At 39.2% G+C, this 27216-nt stretch overlaps 2 protein-coding genes across 7 annotated transcripts in view; one reads left to right on the forward strand and one right to left on the reverse strand.

The window, feature by feature from the left end:
* Positions 1 to 4710, forward strand: part of NPTN (neuroplastin) — a 64361-nt gene extending 59651 nt beyond the window's left edge. For 2 of the 3 annotated variants that reach the window (XM_045162122.1, XM_045162124.1), the window contains exons 7-9: positions 2268 to 2289; positions 3103 to 3177; positions 3703 to 4710. In XM_045162122.1, the coding sequence (XP_045018057.1) occupies positions 2268 to 2289; positions 3103 to 3163 (83 nt within the window). In that variant the 3' untranslated portion in view covers positions 3164 to 3177; positions 3703 to 4710. The remainder of the gene's footprint in view (positions 1 to 2267; positions 2290 to 3102; positions 3178 to 3702) is intronic. The other variant, XM_045162123.1, reaches the window with a different exon arrangement.
* Positions 4709 to 27216, reverse strand: part of REC114 (REC114 meiotic recombination protein) — a 189711-nt gene continuing 167203 nt past the window's right edge. For all 4 annotated transcript variants that reach the window (XM_006061429.4, XM_044925350.2, XM_025296177.3 and 1 more), the window contains 4 exons: positions 25520 to 25603; positions 17466 to 17657; positions 7578 to 7655; positions 4709 to 4959 (listed from right to left, as the gene is read on the reverse strand). In XM_006061429.4, the coding sequence (XP_006061491.3) occupies positions 4795 to 4959; positions 7578 to 7655; positions 17466 to 17657; positions 25520 to 25603 (519 nt within the window). In that variant the 3' untranslated portion in view covers positions 4709 to 4794. The remainder of the gene's footprint in view (positions 4960 to 7577; positions 7656 to 17465; positions 17658 to 25519; positions 25604 to 27216) is intronic.

A 27216-nucleotide genomic window follows, 5' to 3' on the forward strand; every position in this document is an offset into this window, starting at 1 on the left:
ACTAATTTGGATTTCAGTTTGCTGTTCAATCCTCATTTACTTTAATTTTCGTACCTTTTTTCTGTAGTTCTGTTCTTTCCCTCTCTCCCGATTTCCGTGTTAGAGGTCAAGTTGTTACTTTGTTTGACCTGTAGAGAGAGAGTGGTACTGCAGATAGTGGTTCAGGTTAGGGAAATGGGAGACTTGAGGCTCTTTGTTCCTTGTAAATGTGAAAGTGAATTTGGGGAGAGAGATGAAGGGGCTGTGAGATGTAGACACTGTTGTGAACAGCAGCTGCTCCCACTTGCAGGCATGGTGGCAGCTACACCAGAGCCACTCTTGCTAAAACCCCTTCATGCAGCCCTTTGCACGTTAATCGGCTTGTTGGGCTGGGAAATGACGTTATTAATCAGGCACCAGGGTGTACATACATCCACATTACTGAAGAAAGAAAAGCTCATGGTGTGAAGTGCTTCGGTTGGTGCTGACAGCGTCACGCTTTGAAAAGATGAGCTTGGCGATCGCGATTCCCTCTCCCCTGCTTTTTTTCCTCTTAAAATTGGGAGTAGATTGGTGATATTCTTGAATCAGCTATCTTGCTTTAGAATTTTGTGTTTTCGGGTACACAGCCAGAGCACTAAAAATACTTCTAAGTCTGCTCCTGCCAGTCCCTGCAGTGCTTCGTTCCTAGCATGTAGCTGAGCTGGCGTGGCCGGGACGCTGAGAGCGTTGGGCGGTTGCGCTGAGGGAGGATCCAGGCCAGGCTCGTGTGTCTCAGTGCCCGATGCATCTCTGTACAACTCCACCGTATAACAGCGCACAGCTGTCTTGGGTGTCTAAGTCTTAGTTCGTTCTCTGTACTGTTCAATAGTGTGCTGTTTCTAGTAGTAGAATCCTGTGGACACTGGTGTGTCACTAGCCTATTGTTTTGGCTGATAAGTCATTGGTTTGTGGTTAGTTTTGTTTCCGTTTTTGTTATTTTTTGTTTTTTTTTGTTTTTGTTTTTGTTTTTTTTGAAATCCTTTTTGCTCCAGTCACTGTGTGTGCTGGCGGTGGCTTTGCCTCTCCGTTGCCTCGAAGGAACAGGTGGAGCAATGTCTCCCTCTGACAGACATTACTCCTGACGTGTGCTCCTGCAGATGCCTACACTGAGACTGTAATCTCCATAACTGCTTCATGTGCACCAAGCCCCCTTGTGGAATCCTGCTGAGAGTTTTTCTAGAAGCCTTCAGTTCTGAATCATTTAGTCTCCCTGACTTTTGTAAAATAAAAAGAAACTAAGAGCACTTAACTTGTTCCCCCACCTTTATGGGCCTTTAAAAAAATCTTGTGTGTCTGTGTACATATATACACACACATACACACACACACATATATACACACACATATATAACCCTTATTAAAGGGGACCAAGTTGCCCTTAGTTGAAACAGGGAAGAAAAACTTGGTAAATCAGAATCAGAAAATACCAATTTAAGAAGGCACCTAAACTCAGAAAATGTAAGTGTTTTGATTAAAAGAAAAAAAAGAGAGATAACTCATGGCTCATCTGGGTTCAGGTTCTGGTTTTGGCCAGGGCACAAGAATGAGCCTGTTTTTCTGTCTGAAGTCTTTTCTAGAGGGATGTCAGCACTACTCAGCTTTCTCTGGTCTGTCACAGAACATCTTCTGGTCTGCATACACTTGCTGCTGGCACAGCCCAGCCTGACTGACCCACTATTAGGTTGAACTGTTGTGGCTTCCTCTATCTTATTCTCCAGACTACAGACTCTTGTAAAGATTACAGAACAGCAAGAACAGTGTCCTGTGGGGAAGAGAGGATGTGTGGCTAAACGTGTGGCACATACACATCCATCTTACATTGCAGGATTGAGTCAGAACTATGCATGCATTCACCACAAGAAAACAAACAGCAGGATTTTACAACTGAAATGTTGGTTTGTCTTCTCATCTATTTAAGAGTGAACCACTGGAACTTGGGGACAAGATGAGTATAATAATATTGCAGCCTATCTGTCCGCTACAGTTGCAGTTTTTCATGACAAGCATTCAAAGTGTTAACTAAAACCATTGAAACAACATACCTGCCATTAAAAACCTGAATCTAGAAATAACAACTCCATGAGTGTTTTGCACCTCCAGATGGAATGGCCTTGAATAAATGCTATGAATAGCCATGTTTGCCACTTGCCGTTTGCTGTTCTATTAACCCTGATGCAGAGTCTCACAGTTTTCTCCCTTCTTCTCCTGTCTCTCAATGGATTATTAAAACCTGGATACCTGTGTAGACGATGAACCAGCTGGGCCAATGTAAGTACTTTGTTGGACTTTGGTTCAGTAGTTTCTGGTTGGGTTATTTTATATTTGCAGTTTAATTAAAGGGCATAGCTAAGATTGTAGGGGAAGACAGTGAATGGAAAGCAATGTTGCAGTGTAGACTTCTTAGCTGGACATGGAGCTGACTGATAGCCCTTTGATTCCCAGGACAGGCTGTATGTACAGTTTTGTTCTTAGTAGCAGTATAAAGTGGAATACCATGCAAAAAAAATGTTTAAAATTTTGCACACCCCATATGTTTAAATTGATACTGTGGGGGAAATGACCATTGTATCTGAGGCTTCAGGTTTTGTTCAAGCTAGACTATAGCATGGATAAACTGCCTGGCTCCATTAAATTGTGGGTATTCAAGAGAGACAAAACTACAAATTTCAAATCAATCCAAGATTTGCACTCTTTCCTAGAGCTGGGGACTAAGAAGTCAGAGGCAGAAGTGTGCCCAAATTAGTTAAGTGCCAGAGAGCACAGCACTGCCTGTATATAATTAAGAAGAGACGAGACAGTGGTGTTACGTAGAGAAAAAACTAATCACTCACTTTTGTCATAGTTTATAAATCAAAGCCCATGTTACCTGGGTATTATCTGCCTTGGGAGTCAAAAGGATCGATTAAGGTTGTAGGCACTTTACACAGAGTGTATTAATTTTGTATTAATATCGTGCAGTAAAATTTCTTACTATACCAGGGATGGCAGTAAGTGAGAGTCCCTGTATTTCCATGTGTTATACTTTGAAAAGTTGCTACTGACCTTGAGTTTAACTCTTGTAATGCAATTTTTCCTCCAAAGGAAAACCAACTCTACCAACAATCACAAAGATAAAAACTTGCGCCAGAGAAACACAAATTAAATACTACTTATAATGTAAGTATGGACTTCTAACTTTAGAAGTTTTAAGTTATATTCAAATGAATGTGCCTCTTTTGACTTTATCACAAAGTCTTCAATAGCTCATGTTACGTTGCAAGATCTTTCAGTTGATTTCAGAGCTTCCAATACTGATGGAACAAGTTGTCTGTCCAGTGAAGCAGCTGGAAAGGAACATTTTCAGCTGAGTTGTAAAACATAGATGCTTTTCAGAGTGTGGATGATGTTTCAAAGCATCACCTTACCACTTTACTTCTTTAAAAAGAGGTAAAAGTTAAATTGTCACCTTCTTAGGGGGGATTATTCCTGAGGCCAGTTGGTCCCACTTTGCTTGTGGGGGCAAGGCAAAAATGGTGGCCAGGCCCAGCTGGGCCAGAGTGCCTGCTGCTTAGGCACATGGAGATCAGAATTTCACACCACATCCCTCAGCATGCTGTTTGAACCAAAGCTTTATGTGGTGCTTGGTGTCCTATTAAGTAATAGTGCATGTTCCCTTTTAATTTCTAAATACTTTCTTCACAGATCTTTAGGTTCCTGAAACTGGTGGCAACAGGACCTGCTAAATTTTCTGCTTGGACCTCTTTGGTTCTTTCCCCTTTCAAGTGAGCAGCACCATGATGACTGTCTAAAGCATGCCTTATCTAGCCTCTCCTGTAAGGGTGATCTAGCCAGGTACATTTTAAACAATGCTTCAGTGTAGAAGGTGTAAACTATTTTGGGCTTGATGTGCTGTGAATGTTGCTTTTATTTTATTTTTTTGTTAAAATATTTAAATAGAAGTGAAAAGGTGACCCCTGAGGGTCAGATCATGCATGCGCCATTTTTTACTTAATGCAGCTGTTAAATTGGCAAAGCTCTAAAATGCACTGCTGCCATCTAGTGATACATTTTTGTAAAGTTCTGCAAAACATACAGATATATACAGTATATAAATATATATATATATATATTTATATTTTTTGGGGTGGGAGAAATCCAAAATAAATGCTTGTTTCATTTTTAAGCTGCTGATACTCATTCCTTATTGTATGTTGTCAGATGAGGAAACTGTTCAGTTCTGGTACATAAAGATGAGTAATATAAACTGAAATCTATAATTCTAAGGGCTTAACATGACTTTGATAAGAAGCTGGAACAATTCACTGAATGGATATAATGAATTACAGTATATATGTATGATTGCTTTTAAAATGATTATTCTTTCTTTTGTTAAATCATGTAAATTCCTAAATCCTTTTGCACTGATGTGTTAAAACCTAATTGTACATTGAGTTAAGGCAAACTTTTATAATTTACCTTTTGTTTTCAATGATCTTGAAATGTTAAAGCATGGTATTCTATGCAACTAGTTATTCTTTGAGGTTGACACTGTATTTTTTCATTGATTGAGTGTAGATTTTCACACCCAGCAGGGTTCTCACGCGGTGCGTAATTGGTAGATGCATGTACTTGTGTTTTGTGTAATTGCTGAAGTGCAATGATGTAAAAAGTGGAGTCACCTGTTTTTAAAAATAAAACTGATAAAAGGTGTTGGAATAATACTCTTTATTCTCTATAATCTTAGGAGGAAGCATTTTTTCCCATTACTCCCAATTTCTGTAGATACACAGACTGTTAACCACTCAGCCCTGTCAGCTTTTTTAGTTCCTTTTCCACTTCTTCCACAAATGCCGGGAAGTTCTGATCCATGAGGCACAGGCGTAGAAAGGGGCCTAACCCTTCCGCATTCCATGCAGATTGTTCATAAACAAGTGGCAGCTCCTCTGATGCCATGAGAGACTGTGGGGATTCCAAAAGAGTAGTTTATTAGAGATTACAGGGGAAAGCAACAGCCTGAATACTAGAACACAGAAAAACTGCCTTAAGGTAAGATTTGGGAAGTAAGACACCAAAAATTAGTGTTAATTAGCTTTGCAAGTTCCTTTACATAATGTTTCTAAATATACATACAGAGTGAGGTAAACTTGTATCCTTAAGTATTTCAAGTATACTAATAAAGTGATTTGCAAAGATACTGCTTTAATGAAGAGTACAGTGCTGATTAAGTTTGTAGATTGAGAAGTCTATCAATGAATGAACTCTACTTAGTTCATCCTTCCCACCTAATAGGTGGAAGAATGGATGTGAGCTGTTCATCATATGGAAATTGGGTTCTGAATGTAATAAATAGGTTACAAACTGACTATCCCAAGGACACAGCTTGCTGTCTTTCTCTGGTTCTGTCCATGAGGCTTGACAAGTAGAGGCCCGTGTCCATTGCTACAATCAAGGCAGAACATTTCCATCACCCCCAGAAATTCCCTCATTGCTATCTACTCTTAGGGTCAAACCCTCAACTCTTAGCAACTATGATCTGTCCTCCATACTGTATATAGTTTTGGCTTTTCCGGAATGTCATATAAACGATGTCATATAATACTGCACGTTTTTCACATCCTTATTTGTCATCTCTCTGTCTTCTTTGGTAACCTGTAGTGTTTTAAAGTTGGTTGACTAAGCTGCCAATATTTAAACATTAGGAGAGTTCAAAAAAAAGTCTGACCGTGCTTGGCAATTTGGAAGATTAGGCAAAAGATGCACCGACCCAAGCAACGAAGACGGCTTCAGCTCTGTGTGTGGTCCACCTGTTTCTGAGCCTTGCCTTAGCCTTCTTACTCACCCCTCATGTTAATTCTGCTAGGTAGGTAGGTTTTCTACCCTTTCCATGGATTGCATGGTTTGGTGTATATGTATACAGTTGACATTTCTCAAGGAACTATCTATAATAGAAACTGACTTTTCTAAATTCAAACCAGCTTTTCAGACTATCTAAAGGTAGAAAGAAGGAAATGAAAGTCAAATGAAGCCCTGTTCTCCAGCAAGAGCCACTATTAACATGGTAGTGTATCTCCTTTCAAACTTATTTTGTGTGTATGTCTTTATTACAAAAGTCAAATCATGTGTGCTGTTTTGTAGCCTTTAAAAAACAATGTACTATGAATATCTTCCAATGTCAACAGATTAAGACAGACATCACTTTTTATTGACTATATTTTATCTCATTTATGGTTATGGTACTTTTTAACCACTCAGTATCCCATTAGTGAATAATTGTTTCCTATTTTGTTACTATTAAAATTACTGGAAAACATCTTTGTATGTATATTTGTGTAGATGAAATGGTATTTATTATAGGTATTAAGATATTAAATTTTATCTACATTGCTAAATTGCTTTCAAAGAATTTTACCAATTTATATTCAAAGAATGACTTGTTTAGAAGGTTATAGCAAACAAGTAACATATCTGAGCTTCTAGCCTGATGCTTTTTCTTTATACATGGTTCTTCTATATAATGTAAATAAACTCGGCCGAGGTTCATCTTTTATAGCAACTGATAGTTCCTGAATAAGGATATCACACCCTGCTCTGCTCATGCTTTTCTGTGGCTTAGTCACTCTGATTCAGTTAATCTATAATCCTGGTGCAGATACAAGGCTACAGACTGGGAACTATGAAGTCTGCCCTGCTTCTGGACAAGGAGGTTTCTAAATTTTTTCTGTCATAGTTGCTGACTTACTAAAAGAAATAGACATGAATTGTTATTTAGTCTTCTTACTTTTCAAGTTTTAAAATCTGTGATTGCCCATTTATTTTGCGTGAGTGGTGTGCCAGGTGGAGAAACACCCATATCATCTTCTTACACCACTGTTAGCAAAGTTTAATAGATAAAAGTAGAAAGGAAATTTATTAAAATTGGATATTGATGAATTCCATGCAGAATTTTAGGGAAAGCCTAAACTGTTGGCTGAGAACCTGCTGTGTAAAGCACAGCAGGGAATGCAGGGAGGAGGAGACCAGCCTCAGGAACCCTGAGCCTGAATGAATAGTTCTGCAGGAGTGTTTGGTAACAGCAAAATTCAAGTGGAGAGGCCATGTCCAAAAGCAGTTCTGTGGTAAGAGCGGAGTCTTCCTGGGGCTCCATACATCCTTAACCTGAGATCCTCACACTGAAGATCTGCCCCTACAGAAACCATTGTTGATCCAACTTAAAATTCATATTGATATTTGTCTTAAAAGAGTTTCCAAATTTCATTTCCAAAGTTAAACTGAAATTCTTAGCTTCATTCCTCTTTTAGGAAGGTGGTGAATAAATTCTTTATCTCATGCGTTTAAAGTCTAACATTATAGACCACTTTCTGTCTTTTATTTCCTCAGGAAGACAGTTCTTCAGTATGTGCCATCATGTCTAATCTCACAACAAGGATAGGTGGAAATGGCCTGTCTCTATCTTTATCGTCTTCTATAGTAACATTTTAAGTTACTGTTGTAGAACAGTGGATTGAACAGAGGATACAAAACTCTTCGGGATCACTGTTTTTCCTGACATGAAAACTGAATATGGAAATAGGCCCTACCTGAGCTAACCAGGCCACTGAGGTCCTTCCTCCTGGACTGCTTGTGCCAGCCGGTACCCACTGCTGCTGCTCTGAGTTCTGCAGTGAAACAACGTGCAATTAGGAGACTGGCTGAACATAGTCATAAATTCCGTAGGCCACTGAAAAAGTGGAACACATGCATTAATGTTAAAGAAAATCAGTAAAGGTACTAAAGTCATTGTTGGTGTAGTCTGTCCTGGTTTAAGCTTGGCTGTTAACCTGATTTGCCGCAGCAGAGATACAGAGATAAAATTTGAGGCGCCTGCTCTGTGCCTGGCGTTCCTTAGGTTTCACAGGCTGGTAGTGCCTTTTCCTGCCTGACGCCGTGGCATACTTCTGTCTTAAAAGGCCCAGCCCAGGACCGTGTGCTGGTACTGCAGGGCAGTGGACATTGCCCAGCTTCTGATAATCATGATTTGTCACCTTCTATAAATTATTACTCGGGTAATATACATGTTCCTTGTAGAAAAGCAAAATGGGGGTGGGGGGAACACTATAGTTGCAAGATAACAATATCTTGTAACTTCTAAAAAAATCTCATTTTAGACATTCTGAGGTTATGAATAAGTTCTTCTGTTAGTAAATTCCTAGATATATTCATTCAACAATGTTTGTGTCTACTGTGCACTAGACATTGGGAGGAAAAAAGGAAGGGAGCCACAGAAAACAAGGTAGAGAGTGGTCTGGCCCGCAAGAACCAACAACCCAGTAAGAATCTAACAAGTAAAACAACCTGAATGCAACTGAGGAAGTGCTGGCATGGAGAGGAGTATAAGACTTCAGGCTTGCAGTGGAGGGCAGTACAGGAAGGGTGTGTGTGTTAATAAGCATGAGGGGTAGGAATGCTCCAGAGCCCGAGCTACTTCTTATGGGAGGGGCTGTTCTTGAGCAGAACTCAGGATGTTTTCTAGGCAAACAGAATGAACAAGGTGTAGGAGAAAGCCTAGAGGCATAAGAGGCTGCTTCTACCAAAAAACAAAAACTTCTCCAAGAGCCCCACCACTCTTCGTTCCTAGCCACATGTCTGCAGGCTTAGCTGTGTTCTGGATGGCAGTGGCACTTACAGTACTAATCGTCTCGACAGTTGTGAGCTGGTGGTGTCACACGGAGAATCCAAGGCCCTCCCTGGAGGGTGTGTATCAGCAGTGTGTTCTGACTGCTCAAGTAAATGTCCTGCTAATTTCAGTGGGTGTTAGCAGAAATGTGTATCTGGAGGCATCAAAAATGGGGTGGTGGGACAGAGAGGAAAAAGAACAAAGGAAAGAAAACTAGTCAGGAATACTAAATAAAAATGAGCTAAAAGGTAAGGGGCTTTACTGAGTCTGGAATCCTTAGGCAAACCCCATTTTCCCTCATCCAGAAAAGTCCAATTCCACTGCCTGATATTTCTTCCAGCTCTAAGGTTTTCCTAGGAGACATCAGTTCAGCTCACACCATGTTTTTCAAACAACTAGGAAACACTAACCAAAATTCATATGCCACATATACTGATCTACAGCCAAGTGTGATGGAAGCAGTGGAAGTCAGTGAGATGGCTCTAAGGACTGGACAGTCCTCCACCTAAGTGTACACAGATGGCAGGTTCTAGGCACACAGGAACGAGCCCTTGGCTGCCACCTCCTGGACTTCTAGTGCTAACAGAGGAGGAGCTAGGAACTGTCGTAGGCTGGATTGCCTCAGAAGCCCTCAGGTTGAAGAAACACCTGGTTAGGCCACAGTTAGCAAAATTACAAGGCAGAGAGAAGCCAGGAAGTGACTCAAGAACTTGAAATAAAAAGATATGGAATTACCCCTAATTTGCAAAAAAAAAAAAAAGAACAACTATTTTAGACAAAAGTAATACAAGTACTGGGAAAAAGACACCTCAATGAGGAGAGCTGCAAGATGACTAAAGCTTGGCCAGAGCTTGCACCTCTGGAGCTGGATTCTGAAAAAGGGAGCATGATACCAAATTTGAACAGCAGCAGCTGAGGGCAAGCCTTAGGAGTTTTTGTCTCCTGCTCTGCAGCCTCAGACACTCCATCTCACTATGGCCTTGCTGATTGGTGAGTGCTGACCCTTGATAATGAAAGACTGACTGGTATGCTTATTTGTTCACCTGCAAAGCAAAGGAGATCTGAAAAGGTAACAGGACTGGCAGTAATAATGAATCATCTGAAGTATTTGCCAGGGTGCTTTATAGACACAATTTCAGTCTCACCACGTGGTAAGTGACTTGCATGAGAACACATAGCTACTAACAGGGCAAGGATTCAAACCTAAATCCATTTGGATTCCAAAGCCTATGGTCTGTTGCACAACACTCTACATCTCATCTACCCAGAACACCAAACTGCAGATCCAAGGAGCCCTTGAATACAGAATCAAGAAAAGACATGAACATTTTCTAGCCACTTTGGGGATATTTCTACCTAGGTGTTTGGGATGAGCTTAAATAGAGAGCCAGGGCCTTCATCTGCCACTGTAGTTAACGACCCACGGCCTACTTTAAGGTACTGTCTCAGTTTTTCTTTTCATATTTAGATAATAGTATTTAGGTTCTACCCTGATGTGTGTGTATCTTTACTATATGTATGTCATGTATATCATTACCTTTATAGGGCATTCCAGACCTAGTTCCCAAATTCTGGGACCCTGTTTGGTTCCTGTTGCACCCCATGCATGCACTGGGTACTATAATCTCAGTCTAATAGCTGGTCAGTGACACCTACAAAGAAAGGCGATCTATTTAAGGGGTAAAGGATCGTAAGCAACAAAGTATCTTATAATAAGCCATATCATTCCATTTTTAGAGAGGGGATTCTTAATAGAAGCTGATGAGGCAAAATGTTTTAAATTAGATCCAGTGTTTGTAAGAAAACCAGCTTTAGTGTTAAGACATGTTCACAAAAAGTCATGCAGGAACAAATAAATGGGAAGAATTCTGAAACATTAAAATATGATATGGCAAACTAAATATAATCAAAGGGAAACCATACAGTACTTGTTTAAAGAAAAACATTTTATGATAAATAATATAAAATCTGTTTGCCCCACATACGCTATGAAAAGAAATAAAACAGTAATGGTGATAAAACAGTAAAAATGAATTGTCTTGGCCCAGTTAAAGGGGAACTTACAGGATGAAGTAATGGAAAGCCAGGTTTGGAAAGTCATTGCTCAAAATAGAAAATAAAAAACCCAGCCTGAAACTGGAATTTCATCCTAAGAGCAGAGGTAGCTTATGCTAGCAGCATGTGGGACTCTGCCAATGAAATGCTTGAAGATGTACCTGCAGGAGAAATTCTGTAACTTATTCTCAAAAGTTTTATCACAAGACTCCTTTACATTCCTACAAACTACTGAGGTCCTCGGACAGCTTTTGAGTTACATCTATCTGATATTTATATGTTAGGAATTAAAACAAGTTTTAAATATTCATTTAAAATTATAAATCCATTATATGTTAGTATTAAAAACATTTTAATGAAAATAACTTTCCTAACAAAAATACAATTTTTGCAGTTCTCTTTTAATATCTAGCTGGACTCATATTTACTTCTCAATCTGACAACATGTTGCTTTGGTTGAAGTACATAAAATCTGGCTTCATACAGATATATAGATGGAAAACTATTTTTTAAAAATGTTTTTCAGCTAATTGTGGATACTCTTTGGTCTGACATCAAAATTCAACAAGTGATAGTTTCTTAAAGGCTAATTTCAACACAGAATCTTAAATCATAGCAATGAGCTTTTTATACTCTTGTTATAAAACAACAAAGTAAAAAAGATTCTTTGGTCTGCAGAATCTCTGGACTGGTTTCCATAGCAGTTGTGCCGGTTTACATTCCCACCAAGAGCACACCAAGGGTTCCCTTTTCTCCATGCCTTGTCTTTTTGACAACAGCCACTTGGATAGGTGTGAGGCTATCTCATTGCGGTTTTGATTTGCATTTCCCTGATGATAAGCGACGCTAAGCATCTTTTCATGTGTCTGTTAGCTAGCTGTTATGTCTTTGGAAAAAAGTCTATTCAAGGCCCTCCGTCCATTTTATAATTTTTTTTTAATGTTGATTTGTATGAGTTCTTTTGAATATTTTGAATAGTAACCCTTTATCAGATATACCATTTGCAAATATCTTCTCCCATTCAGTAAGCAGCCTTTTTTATTTTGTTAATAGCTTCCCTTCCTGTGCAACAGTGATCACAAAAAACAGTGCTTTTTTTTTTTTTTTTTAGTTTTGCTTTTATTTCCCTTGCTTGAGGAGATCCATAAAAATATTGCCAACATGTCAAAAAGTGTACTGCCTAGGTTTTCTTCTAGGAGTTTTATGGTTTCAGGTCTTACAGTCTTTAATCCCTTTTGATTTTATTTTTGTATGATTTTATATGGTATGAGAAAGTCTAGTTTTTCCCAACACCATTTATTGAAGAGAAATTAAAAAAAAAAACAACAGGACTAGCATATAATACAGTAATCCCACTTCTGGGTATTTTTCCAAAGAAAATGAAAACATTCAAAAAGATATATGCACTGTGTTCACTGCAGCAATATTCACAGTAGCCAGGATGTGGGAGCAGATTAACCCTAAGTGTCTATTGATAGATAACTGGATAAAGAGGATGTGGTATTATTCAGCCATAAAAAAGATCTTGTCACTTGTGACAAAATGGATGGACTTAGAATGTATTACGCTAAGTGAAGTAAATCAGAGAAAGACAAGTACTGTATGATTTCACTTTTATGTGGAAATTAAAAGGCATGGATAAACAACTAGACTCATAGATACAGAGAATAAACAGATGGTCGCTAGAGGAGGGGAATGGGACAGTAAAATAGAGAAACAGGTGAGGGAAGTTGACAGGTACAAAAACAAACCGAATCCAGTGATCTAGCGCACACTTTGGATCTTTCATCCGTGCATGGTTTTGCAGCACCATGTATTTGCCACTTGAAAAATACCGGTTCACTGGATTGTACAGGTCTTCCACATGTTGAAAGATTTTGTGATGTAGTTATTTTAAAAATCAGGTTTGTTACCAGTACCATCAAGAAAGTCTTCTGGGTTAGGAAGCTGTGAAGCTCAAGTGGCAGGTACAAATTTTTCAAGATTCTATTTTTCACTTGGAAAGGTTATTTCATCATTGTCAATAAATACTATCAGTTGTTTTCCTGAAGTACTTTTCTTGTAGTTACTTGAAGTAACTACATTCACTTGAGAAAATGTCCACCAGCCACCCAAATCTAACCATAGTTCGCCTGTTGTTAAGTAATAATGGAGTTCCATAAAGAAGCTGGTTCGGCACCCAGTGCTGTATACAGGTGCTTTGCTAGGAGAGCGCCATCGTGCTGCGGGACGCAGATGGTTTTGTTGGCTGCTGCTTTTACTGCAGTGACAGTGAGGAAAGAACATGACTCTGGTAGGGCCAGATGCCGCTGCCTTGATCTCGGCTAAGGTGACAGCGGCTTCGCTCACAATGTTTCTGTTCCATTAAATAACAAGTATCAATACAGGAAAAGGACAAATAATATGTGAATGTTATTGCAAAAATAACGTGGCCTTTGTGGATTCCTGAAAAGGTCTCAGGGAAGGGTCCATGGATCATACTCTGAGAACCACTGTACTATAGTAACACCCGTGATACACCTGAGACTCCCAGCTAATAGCCTTATACGTAACTACAGTGAGACTCAACCTTGAATTTAAAAAATAACTCAGTGTCTTCTTTGGAATAATGTCTATTCAAGTCCTCTGCCCATTTTTTAATCAGATTGTTTTATTTGATACTGAGTTGTACGAGTTCTTGTTATTTTGGATATTAACTCTTTATTGGATGTATCATTTGCAATACCTTCTCCCACTCAATAGGTTGTCTTTGTGTTCTGTTGATGATTTTCTTTACTATGCAAAGCTTTTTAGTTGGATTTAGTCCCATTTGTTTATTTTTTGCTTTTGTTGCCCTTTCCTGAGGCAAATGAAAAGATGCTCAGCATCACTCATCATCAAGGAACTGCAAATCAAACCACAAAATAGTACCTCACAACTGTCAGAATGGCTGTCATCAGAAAGACAAGAAGTAAGTGTCGGTGAGGATGTGGAGAAAGGGGACCTTTATGCACTGCTGGTGGGAATGTAAATTGGTACCTACTATGGAAAACAGTATGGTGGTTTCTCTAAAAATTAAAAACAATTATCATATGATCTAATAGTTCCACTTCTGGGTATTTATCCAAAGAAAATAAAAACTAATTGAAAAAGATATTTCCCCCTTATGTTTACTGCAGTATTGTTTACAGTGGCCAAGATATAGAAACAACTAAGTGTCTGTCAATAAATGACTGGATAAAGATGAGGTATGTGTGTGTATATGTATACACACACACACACACTGGAATATATACAAAAATGAGGTGTATGTATATATATATATATATATCAGATCAGATCAGTCGCTCAGTCGTGTCCGACTCTTTGCGACCCCATGAATTGCAGCATGCCAGGCCTCCCTGTTCATCACCAACTCCCGGAGTTCACCCAGACTCACGTCCACCGAGTCAGCGATGCCATCCAGCCATCTCATCCTCTGTCGTCCCCTTCTCCTCCTGCCCCCAATCCCTCCCAGCATCAGAGTCTTTTCCAATGAGTCAACTGTTCGCATGAGGTGACCAAAGTACTGGAGTTTCAGCTTTAGCATCATTCCTTCCAAAGAAATCCCAGGGCTGATCTCCTTAAGAATGGACTGGTTGGATCTCCTTGCAGTCCAAGGGACCCTCAAGAGTCTTCTCCAACACCACAGTTCAAAAGCATCAATTCTTCGGCGCTCAGCTTTCTTCACAGTCCAACTCTCACATCCATACATGACCACTGGAAAAACCATAGCCTTGACTAGACGAACCTTTGTTGGCAAAGTAATGTCTCTGCTTTTGAATATGCTATCTAGGTTGGTCATAACTTTCCTTCAAGGAGTAAGCGTCTTTTAATTTAATGGCTGCAGTCACCATCTGCAGTGATTTTGGAGCCCAGAAAAATAAAGTCTGACACTGTTTCCACTGTTTCCCCATCTATTTCCCATGAAGTGGTGGGACCGGATGCCATGATCTTCATTTTCTGAATGTTGAGCTTTAAGCCAACTTTTTCACTCTCCTCTTTCACTTTCATCAAGAGGCTTTTGAGTTCCTCTTCACTTTCTGCCATAAGGGTGGTGTCATCTGCATATCTGAGGTTATTGATATTTCTCCTGGCAATCTTGATTCCAGTTTGTGTTTCTTCCAGTCCAGCGTTTCTCATGATGTACTCTGCATATAAGTTAAATAAACAGGGTGACAATATACAGCCTTGACGAACTCCTTTTCCTGTCTGGAACCAGTCTGTGGTTCCATGTCCAGTTCTAACTGTTGCTTCCTGACCTGCATACAAATTTCTCAAGAGGCAGGTCAGGTGGTCTGGTATTCCCATTTCTTTCAGAATTTTCCACAGTTTATTGTGATCCACACAGTCAAAGGCTTTGGCATAGTCAAGAAAGCAGAAACAGATGTTTTTCTGGAACTCTCTGGCTTTTTCCATGATCCAGCAGATATTGGCAATTTGATCTCTGGTTTCTCTGCCTTTTCTTTTTTTTTTTTTTTTTAAACAAACTTTTATTGAGAGTCTGTTACATTTTTTCTGCTTTGTTTAGTTAGCATCTAATCCAATAACTGGTGCATGCTAAGTCACTTCAGTCGTTTCCGACTCTGTGCAACCCCATAGACGGCAGCCCACCAGGCTTCCCGTCCCTGGGATTCTCCGGGCAAGAACACTGGAGTGGGTTGCCATTTCCTTCTCCAATGTAGGAAAGTGAAAAGTGAAAGTGAAGTCGCTCAGTCGTGTCCGACTCTTAGCGACCCCATGGACTGCAGCCTAACAGGCTCCTCCATCCATGGGATTTTCCAGGCAAGAGTACTGGAGTGGGGTGCCATTGCCTTCTCCATCTCTGCCTTTTCTAAAACCAGCTTGAACATCAGGAAGTTCACGGTTCACGTATTGCTGAAGCCTGGCTTGGAGAATTTTGAGCATTACTTTACTAGCGTGTGAGATGAGTGCAGTTGTGCGGTAGTTTGAGCATTCTTTGGCATTGCCTTTCTTTGGGATTGGAATGAAAACTGACCTTTTCCAGTCCTGTGGCCACTGCTGAGTTTTCCAAATTTGCTGGCATGTTGAGTGCAGCACTTTCACAGCATCCTCTTTCAGGGTTTGGAATAGTTCAACTGGAATTCTATCACCTCCACTAGCTTTGTTCATAGTGATGCTTTCTAAGGCCCACTTGACTTCACATTCCAGGATGTCTGGCTCTAGGTCAGTGATCACACCATCGTGATTATCTGGGTCGTGAAGATCTTTTTTGCACAGTTTTTCTGTGTATTCTTGCCATCTCTTCTTAATATCTTCTGCTTCTGTTAGGTCCATACCATTTCTGTCCTTTATCGAGCCCATCTTTGCATGAAATGTTCCTTTGGTATCTCTGATTTTCTTGAAGAGATCCCTAGTCTTTCCCATTCTGTTGTTTTCCTCTATTTCTTTGCATTGATCGCTGAGGAAGGCTTTCTTATCTCTCCTTGCTATTCTTTGGAACTTTTTGCTTATATCTTTCCTTTTCTCCTTTGCTTTTTGCTTCTCTTCTTTTCACAGCTATTTGTAAGGCCTCCCCAGACAGCCATTTTGCTTTTTTGCATTTCTTTTCTATGGGAATGGTCTTGATCCCTGTCTCCTGTACAATGTCACGAACCTCAGTCCATAGTTCATCAGGCACTCTATCTATCAGATCTAGGCCCTTAAATCTATTTCTCACTTCCACTGTATAATCATAAGGGATTTGATTTAGGTCATACCTGAATGGTCTAGTGGTTTTCCCTACTTTCTTCAATTTAAGTCTGAATTTGGCAATAAGGAGTTCATGGTCTGAGCCACAGTCAGCTCCTGGTCTTGTTTTTGCTGACTGTATAGAGCTTCTCCATCTTTGGCTGCAAAGAATATAATCAATCTGATTTCAGTGTTGACCATCTGGTGATGTCCATGTATAGAGTCTTCTCTTGTGTATATAGAGTGGGCCAAAAATTTCCTTTGGGTTTTTCCCTATGATGTTACAGAAAAACCTGCATGAACTTTTTGGCTCACCCAATATATACACAATAAAATGTGTAGTATCTAAAAACAAATATAAAATGACTCATAAACAGAACAAACATGGCTGCAGACCTGGGGGGATAGGAAAACCGGGTGAATGAGATTATGGAGCACAAACTAACAGTTACAAATGAATGGGATTCCCCAGTGGTCCAGTGGTTAAGAATCCCCCTCTGCCAATTCAAGGGACATGGGTTCGGTCCCTGGACTGGGATCCCACATGCGGTGGAGCAACTAAGCCCATGTGCCACAACTACTGAAGCTCACGCGCCTAGAGGCTGTGCTCTGCAACGAGAGAAGCTACTGCAGTGAGAGGCCCACACGCTGCAACTAGAGCAGCCCCCACTCCCTGCAACCAGAGAAAACAAAAGCCCACACAGCAATGAAGACCCAGTGCAGCCAAAAATAAATAGGTTTTAAAAAAAAAAAAAGTCATAGGGATATAATGTACAGCACAGGGAATACAGTCAATAGTACTGTAATGCTTTTGTGTGGTGACAGATGGTAACTAGATGTGATCATTTTGTAACGTGTAAAAATACCAAATCACTATTGTATACCTGAAACTAACACCATAATTATATGTATGTCAATACAAGTCAGTCAGTCAACATTAGATATCTTTAAGCTACAAATGTGGTGGACTCGGCAAATTCCACTGTGATTTTGGCCCCCCCAGAGCATTACCTTCTCAGGTTTCTCATCCACCTACTCGCCTACTTACGCCATGCTGTGGTGGGATGCTCTGCACACAGCCCTTCCCTTGGCCAGGACTTGGCCTGAACTCCTGGCTGATTCCGTCGGGCACCTGGACGGTGATGTACTGGGCTAGGTTCTGCACGCAGCTGTAGCAGTGTTCCAGTGCCTGCTCTCGGGAGCCTCCACTAAACTGTACCCGGAACATACGACTCTTGTTCTGTGTGACAAATCAAAAGTTATCCTCAGCAACCCTCGTCATATCACTTTACTTTTATTTACTGTGGGGCCTTCCCTTTGTTTGCAGGGGAAGGCGTGTCAATAAGGGAGCAGTTACCCTAGATTGTTGATGTGGGCAGAGAAAAGCCAATAATTAGTTTTCTTTTCCCTTTTGGGAGCTGTGCCTCATAATATATTCATTTCCTTCAAGGGACTGACATCAGCAAAAAATGGAAAAGCCCATCATAAAGACTAGGAAGGTCACTATACTGACTGCAGTAAAAGATCCACGTTTCATCTTACTTTGGAACAAAGATTGCATACCGTCTAATTGCTTAGGTGGAGAATCAGTGAAGCTAACAGTCCTGGCTGAACAAAATTTTCCAAACCTGAGTATATAGAAGAGCTAGCCAGATAGATAGCACATTAAACAAGCCAGTGAATCTGAAAAACAAAATGGGATCTGGGGACAGGCAAATGCTGTCAGCCAATGTATCTCATTAATTTGCAGTGCCCTTTTATCCTTAAAGAGGCCAGACTTACCTACAAATCACACAGACAAATCAATCACATGCTGCCTTTAATTAGCTGTATGATTTATATCCCCTGGCAAACCAGCAAATGTGGGAGAGATGCAATTAAAATTTTTAAGTGTGGCAACTACATCAAATTTATTTTACTGTAAGTTAAAAAATAGAACTAAATTGTAACAACAGTAAACCACTTATTTTAACAGAAGTAGTTTCTTTTTTCTAGTCTGATATCTTGTCTAGTTTTAGAAGACTCAGCTTACCCAAAAGCCGCCCCAAATAGGTGATGTGTATTGTGTACCTTTATTCAATTTCTTCTGCAAAGAAATTTGGATGCTAACATAGTAATAGCATTTTGTATTTTTTAAATACACAAATCACATTGCTAACTGGAAAATGTTTCTAACTATAGTTAACAAAATCCTGAAAGTTTCTATAAGCAGAAATCCTTGATTTTCTTGTTCACAATTTACATGATTTAAATTTCTAGATAAAACCATCAAACAAAGCCATATCTTTAGGATATAGAAAACCTGGCATGGCTAGGTAGTGGTAAGGCGTCATGTCCATAGACACTGCTGCCCCTTTTCTGCCTCTCTTGGGTTCTCTTCATTTTTAAATTCATTAACGTTCTTCCCCTGAGTATAAAGGTAATCCATTATCATTGCCCCCTCCAACAATGAAAAAATATGAATATTTTTGAGTATTGCCTATTCATTTCCTTAGTCATTTTTCTCTTAGATGAATAATCCCCAAATTATCAAGAGTCTTTGAAGGCTAACTTTCCTGAAGGAAAGGGAAAGAACTGATAAGAGAACTCCACATTCAGTTTTTGATAATTCTATGAATCTTATGTGAAACTGAGCTTTCTTGTTTACAATTAATTAGCTATTTCCACCTCTTGCTAGTTTAGACTGTACATTGGGACATCTGTATGTAGCACCTTTGTATCAGCTATTTCCATGATGATTCTGTAATTAACCTTTTGAGAGTAATCACATAAAAAATTGCACCTCATCACTAGATGAAAACTATATACAGGAACAGATAATTATTAAGTATATAAGCAGGGCAAAAATCTCAGACCCCTTGTCTAGAGGTATCTACCTATCTCTGTGAGTGTACACAACAATGAGTTTGGACAGTTAGTGTTTCTTTGGAATGTAGTTCCAGGAAATGACAGGGAAAGTTGTATGTCTGACAGCCTAACTGATGATTTGCTCCATGTTCCTTCTATAAAATTCTCAGACAGAATTTGAGCTTATCATCTGAAACCAGAAATACCACTTCAATACATGTGGACCCAAGATAAAGCCAAGGTACATCAGGAGAAATCTGAAAATGAGCTACATCTTCATCCCACATCCTCAGTATCAAAATACCACAACAGAAAACCTGCCACTTGGTTAACCAAAGGACTTCTAGGTTGAAAATCTTGAGGCGATTTCTTTTTATGCCAGAATTAAAAGTCAGAAAGCGCTCCTTGTTGTGAAACCAAAGTCTTTCACGCATATATAATAGCCACGAACTGTCCCAAATAGACTGTCTCTGGTGTCTATCATCTAAGGAAACTACTGGCCATGCCACATGGCTTGTGAGATCTTTAGTTTCCCAGCCAGGGGTTAAACCTGGGCCCTCAGCAGTGAAAGCACAGAGTCCTAACCACTGGGAAGCCAGGGACTCCCCCAAATTACTATATTTTAAGTGCCTTCAAGAAAATTACAGAGTTACCAAGGGAACATTTCCTGCAAAGATGGGCACAATAAAGGACAGAAATGGTATGGACCTAATAGAAGCAGAAGATATTGAGAGGTGGCAAGAACACACAGAACTGTACCAAAAAAAGGCCTTAATGACCCAGATAACCGTGATGGTGTGGTCATTCACCTAGAGCCAGACTTCCTGGAATGTGAAGTCAAGTGGGGCTTAGGAAGCATTATTATGAATAAAGCTAATGGAAGTGACAGAATTCCAGCTGAGCTGTTTCCAATACTAAAAGATGATGCTGTCAAACTGCTGCATTCAATATGCTAGCAAATTTGGAAAAGTGAGCAATGGCCACAGGACTGGAAAAGGTCAGTTTTCATTCCAATCATAAGAAGGGCTGTGCCAAAGAATGTTCAAACTACTGCACAAGTTGTGCTCATTTCCCATGCTAGCAAGGTAATGCTCAAAATCCTTCAAGTCTGGCTTCAGCAGTATGTGAACCAAGAACTCCCAGATGTACAAGCTGGATGTAGAAAAGGCAGAAGAACCAGAGATCAAGTTGCCAACATCCACTGCGTCATAGAAAAAGCAAGCTAATTCCAGAAAAACATCTGCTTCATTGACTACACTAAAGCTGTTGACTGTGGAATCAAAACAAACTGTGGAAAATTCTGAAAGAGTTGGGAATACCAGACCACGTTACCTGCCTCCTGAGAAACCTGTACACAGGTCAAGAGGCAACAGTTAGAACCAGACATGGAACAGCTGGTTCAAAATAGGGAAAGGAGTACGCCAAGGCTGTGTATTATCACCCTGCTTATTTAACTTATATGCAGAGTACATCATGTGAAATGCTGGGCTGAATGAATCACAAGATGGAATCAAGATTGCCAGGAGAAATATCAATAATCTCAGATATGCAGATGACACCACCTTAATGGCAGAAAGCAAAGAGGAACTAAAGAGCCACTTGAAGGTGAGAGAGGAGAGCAAAAAAGCTGGCTTGCAACTCAACATTCAAAAAAACGAGGATCATGGCACCCAGTCCCATCACTTCACAGCAAACAGGTGCAGAAAAAATGGAAACAGTGATAGACTTAATTTTCTTGGGTTCCAAAATCACTGCAGATGGTGACTGCAGCCATGAAGTTAAAAGATGCTTGTTCCTTGGAGGAAAAGCTATGACAGAACTAGACAGTGTATTAAAAAGTAGAGGCATCAGACATCACTTTGCCGACACAGGCCCACATAGTTGAAGCTATGGTTTTTCCAGTAGTCATGTACAGATATGAGAGTTGGGCCATAAAGAATGCTGAGCACCAAAAAATTGATGCTTTCGAACTGTGGTGCTGGGGGAGACTCTTATGAGTCCCTTGGATAACAAGCAGATCAAACCATCAATCCTAGAGGAAATCAACCCTGAATATTCATTTGAAGGGCTGATGTTGAAGCTGAATCTCAATACTTTGGCCACCTGATGAAAAGAGCCAACTCACTGGAAAAGACCCTAATGCTAGGAAAGATTGAGGGCATGAGGAAAAGGGTGCGAAAGAGGATGAGATAGATAGTTGGATGGCATCGACTCAATGGACATGAGTTTGGGCAAACTCCAGGAGATAGTAAAGGACAGGGAAGCCTGACGTCCATGGGGTCGCAAAGAGTTGGACACAACTTAGTGACTGAAGAACAACAACAAAAGTGGTGACATATGTTAAAGCGTTCCCACTCTCCTTCAAAATACTTAATTTCAAGTTCTTACAACTAATAGAAAATTTCTTGAAGAAACAAACGTTAAGGATAAGTGTTTGTCTCTATACACTTATCTTCATGTACACACAAGAAAATGAGGCTTCACCTTCTGGGAAGCATTGGGCCCATTAAACACTGACTCACAAGTGTGAATGGCATCTCCATGCAGAGATCTTAAGCTGCAGGCTCTGTAGCTAATGTTACAGGGTATCAGCAACACGAAGACATGGGCCCAGTCAGCACCACGTAGGAAGACAGCCGAGAAGATGTGAGAATCCTCACAAACATGGCCATGTCTTCCTACTGGTTTTAGATTCACCCAGATCTGTAAGAAGTTTCCCATCATCACTAGGACCCCAACTGGAGCAGTTTACCCCACCACTAGCAGTGAATTCCTCTAAGTAGAAATTGGAGGTGGGGGAGTATGGAAAAAGGACTTCAACGTTTTCTTTGATCCTTTGCTTTGAAACCAAGGGGTGATACTCAAGGCTGAGGCCAGAGAAAACTATGAAAATATTCTTCGGTGAATTATTGGAGGTGAGTCACAACAGTGGTTTACAATTATTCCTTTGAATCAGCCTTTTCACATAAGGAATTACATGTCGACTGTTAGCCAATCAGCCAAGATCATTTTGATTACAATTACTGAAAAAAAAGAAGCCCATGTTACAAGTAGGCAGATCTTTTACAATCTACTTATTTCAGCCAAAGAGAAAAGAAACATCATCTTTATTGCCCCTTGAATTTAAGTTATGTTAAATTTCTGTTAAAGGAACAAACATTTTATTTCTAAATATTTCTATTTATCAATTTACAGGAAAATGTTTGTTTTGCAATACTTGTTTAACTACAAGTTATCCAAGTCAAGAAACAAAAAAGCTGTGTACCCTTTGCCAAATAAGGCAAAAATAACAGTGTGTTGGCTCAGTATTAATATATCGGAGGATTAAAAAAAGTGAAACAAATAATGATTTTGATAGGAGTTAAAATTTAATATGTAATCCTGATAAAAGTTTTAGCAAATAAACTATAGTTGAAGGAGTATCTCCCTAACATGGTAAAGAATATCCAGTCAACAGCCAGAAATGTTCTTAATGTCTACACACTTGTTCCCATTCAAGTCAGCAAGATGTCAAGGATGACTGTGTAACTGTCAAATTACAGTGGTCTGGAAGGTCTAGATAATCCAGTAAGGTGAGAAAAGTAGTAAGTATAAACTATGGGAAGAAAATTATCATTGTTTGCAGATTATAAAATTACTTTCCTAGAAATTAAATTACCAGAGCTAATAGCAGTTTAGTAAGGAGGCTAAATTTAAAATAATTCAGAAAAAATCTAGTACTAGGCAGCTTGAAATATCTTTGGATAAAGAATACCATTCCAATAACAACAGGCAAAAGGATCCTAAACTTGAATATTTAAAAATCTACATATAAGGTATATGGTATATACATCAATAATCACTTTTCAAATTATATAACTACACAAAATACATGCATTTAACATGTAATCTCTATACATAGAGAGTAAAGACTTTGAAGAGAAAAATTAGGCAAAAGCAGTAGACAGTGATTCACAGAAGAAATACAGATGGCTGGCTAACAAACACACAAAAAAATATTCATTCTCACTAGTTACCAAAGAAATGCAAATTAAAGGAAGATGCTCATTTTTGCTTATCAAATTAGAAATTAGTTTTTAAATTTAAATTATATCACCCTGTTGGAGAGGATTTGGACAAACAGGCATTTTTACAGATGTCAGTGCTGTAGAAACAGGAACAACCTATTTGGAGGGCACATTTATGAAATACACATTCATACTTCTAGTACTTTTATCTCAAAAAGTCTGTAAATAAATCCTAATGAAAATCAAAAAATTTTTACAATAGTGAAAAATCAGGAATTTGTTAACCGATTCATGGTGCACCCAAACAATAAAAATACTAGGTAGTCACGGAAAATCATGTTTCAAAGACTAAGAAATGCCTTGGTATAATGTTCCAGATACAATGTTAAGTGAGGAAAGCAGGATACAAAGCCCTCTGTATACCACAATCCCCAAATTATAAATTATCTATATGGCAGACACTGTTCACTGCCATGAGGCAATCCATACCAGAGGCTGGAAAAGCCAAACATTCATTGGCTAATCTTGGCAGATCGGATGACCACATTACATTGTTCTGGTCCCTGAGACAGAAGCAGACATCTTTCAGGGACCATGGGAGGTAGACAGCCTTACAGGGAAGTTTATGCTTTCCTTATAAAAGGAAAAGATGAAGCTGGTTTCCCATGAATGGAAATATGACAGCTGCCGTAGCCATTTTGAAAATGTGAAGGCGAGGCCAAGGGGGCTGCAAAGGCTTTGACTCTGGCACAGCGGAGCTGCTGAGCCAACTGCCAGCAACTGCCTGCTTCTGGCTTTTCTATTTAGTGAAAAAAATAACCCTTTATTTTGTGGGGTGGGGCCATTACACCTGGATTTTTGGTCACATGCATCTGAACATTATTCTGACTGATACAATATATATGCCTAGTAAAAACTTTAAAATGTTAATAATGATTATTTTTGAGCAGTCAAATTATTTTCCCCTTTACAGTTATTTTTTAAAAAATTAATAACAAAAAAATTAAATATCAGACACGTGGCATAATATAACTTTTTAGAAGACACATACATTCATTCAACATGACACCATCGATAGGAGTCAGGAGACCAATGGGTGGTCCAGTTTTCTGATAGCTAGTTGGCTACTGGCTTATGTTGCATTCAGTCCCCTCACGTAAAATGAAAACAGGGGCTCCTGCATGTTTTGAGTACGTGCTTCAGACCCCTTTGGCCATCAGATGAAGCCAGAGGACCCCTTCTCAGAAAAATGTTTTTAATCACATAAAATATATGAGTTCAAAGGAAACCAATTATACTGAAGTATACTTAGATAATTTATCACACTATTAACACTAATTTATACTCTAATAAGATATATGCTTCCTTATTAATATACTCAATAAAAAGGTCCAGCAGCAGGACTAACAACCACCATAACATTGGGGTGTGATGGGCATAAATGACATTGAAGATTTCTGAAACAGCTAAAAAGTGATATGAAGACATTTGATTTCTACTGGTGCAAATGTGGTCTGATGCCAACAGGCATCGTTGAACGAAATTATAAATTTCAGTTAAAGGTCAGTGAAAATCCATGCAGTTCATGGACCCTCTGAATTCTCTGGGGATCCTCTGAAGTGGCTGGTGCTCTAGAAGACCTCTTTCAACTCTCAGTCTATGAGCCCAATAAAAATTAGGATCTTTTACCTGAACTTCAGTTATTATCTAGTCAGTGAATGTTAACAGATTGGTTTTTACAGTTATTTCTGAAAGAAAATAATACAGGTGATTAGTTTTCATGTTGCTTTCATAAGGATCATTCTTTATGTTTAATACAGCCAAGTAAGCAAATAAAAAGGAATTTTATTATTTAGTATTAAAGAGAGAAAAATGAAAAGACATTCAGTGAAGCATTTGAAAGCACACCCCCTTTGAAATCTAAATAGCAAGACAATGATGTAACTCCACCTTCTCCCAATTTGTGCTGGGAGATGGAGAATGGTCGCAGAGCTCTGTCAGGCAGGTATTGACAGATCAATCACAGCCCTGGTTCTTCAGCAACATCCCCTTATTAACTATGCTTCTGCCTCTTGATAGTCCTTGTTTCATGTTTTGCTCAGAATGCAAACCTTTCTTAAACAAATGTGTTCTTCCCAGTACCATTTCACCTGCAAAGAGAAGCTCCTGCACCCACTCCCGTACTCACTTAGCAGATGAGAAGTGTATGAACAGTTGCTTAAAAACAGTTGGCCACACAGAATCTTACCTTTATGGTTGTTCCAAACAACAGACAATCCATGCGTCTTACAATCTTCAACCAGTTCTTGCTACCAATGAGTGAAAACCCCTCCTGAAACAAAATAATTAAGTAAAATTAGCAACAGAAGCAAAAGAGACATAAAGAATAGCTGTGATGCTGCTCCTTCATATTAGAAAGGTATCTATTTAGTTATTCTATAACTTAAGCACAATAGAAATGACTCACTATCAACTGCCAAGGATGGCCCTTCCAATGAGTCCCAGTATCTCAGTCCTCTTCCTGAGTCATGATCAACATTAACAGTCTCAGCCTGTATTGCTTTTCTTAACCTTTTCATATTGAAAATCAACAAACCATTAAAGATATTTGCTATAAAATACAATGTTAACGCCTCTAGGATTTGGCAAAATACAAGTTTATAATTCCTGGAAGCCAAAGGTTTCCATTATACTAATTCATTAAGTTATCTGCCACATCCCCAACTATATAGTGAGATTTCTCTTCATGAGAATCTTATTTCCAGATTCCTATGTATGGAAAAATGGAAGCAATTTGGTTTGGGATGCTGAATGTCTAGTTCTTCATTTCAATCTGAAAAAAAAAAAAAAAAGGCAGAGAGAGAGCAGTAGAGTGAGGGCACATAAATCTCAAGGGAGGGACAACTGCTGGATCCTAAAGGTGTAAAGATAGACTTTTCTGTAGCTTACTAATAATGTAAATAGAATGGACTGCCTAACGACCATGGCCGCTCATGAGAAGTGCTTAGCATTTAGTACTAACAACTCACTCGGGGAACGGATAAACTGACAGCATTCAGAATCGAGCAACTGCATCCGCCTCACGGTGTTGGTCCACCACAGCCAGAGGGGGCGCTGGAGGGACGTGAGAGGTCTACAGCTCTTTATAAAAAAGTTTTCTGAACTCGCATCAAATCTCTCTTCCTAGATTTGAATATGATGAAAGCTACAACCTGCAAAGAAATTTTTTGTTCAGGAAAACTGGGGGTTAATTTCTTGACTTTTTTTTTTTTAAAGGAGAAAAAAAAAAAAGAGACCATTCTAAAATGTTGATTCTAAGAATTCTATTATTAATAGGAGTCTTTTTTTTTTTAATGAAAAAACAAGTCAGGCAAACCATTTGTGATTTCTTTTTAAAACTCTCTCAGAAGCAGCAAAAAGAAACATTCATTATTACCCCCAACGTGTAGAAACTGTTTAAAATGGAAGGATGTGGGAAACGTGCACACACGCATTGCTAGGAGGAGTGCAAACTGGTGCAGCCTTATGGAGGGCAACACGGTGTTATCAGAACTACGAATGCTTTTACTCTTCAACTCAGCAAGCTCTGCTGGACTGAGGATTCCCTTCACAGATCAACTTGCACATACGAAGTGATGCATGGATGGGGTTAAGCATCTCCATATTTTTAATGGTAAAAGATTGGAAACAACTCAAGTATACAGCAACAGTGGACTGGTTAAATAAAGTATGACACTCTGCAATGAAATACTAAACAACTGTAAAAAAACATGATGTTCTATATCAGTGCTGTCCAGTAGAAGTATAATTTGAACCACTTATGTAATTTTAAACTGTCTACTAGCTACATTTTAAAGGCATAAATAAACTGGTAAAATTTTAGTATTTAATTTAATACATCAAAATGGAGTAGGAAGTGGCAACCTAATCCAGTACTCTTGGCTT

The sequence above is a fragment of the Bubalus bubalis genome, chromosome 11, assembly GCF_019923935.1.
Source record: "Bubalus bubalis isolate 160015118507 breed Murrah chromosome 11, NDDB_SH_1, whole genome shotgun sequence".
Classification (NCBI taxonomy): Eukaryota; Metazoa; Chordata; class Mammalia; order Artiodactyla; family Bovidae; genus Bubalus; species Bubalus bubalis.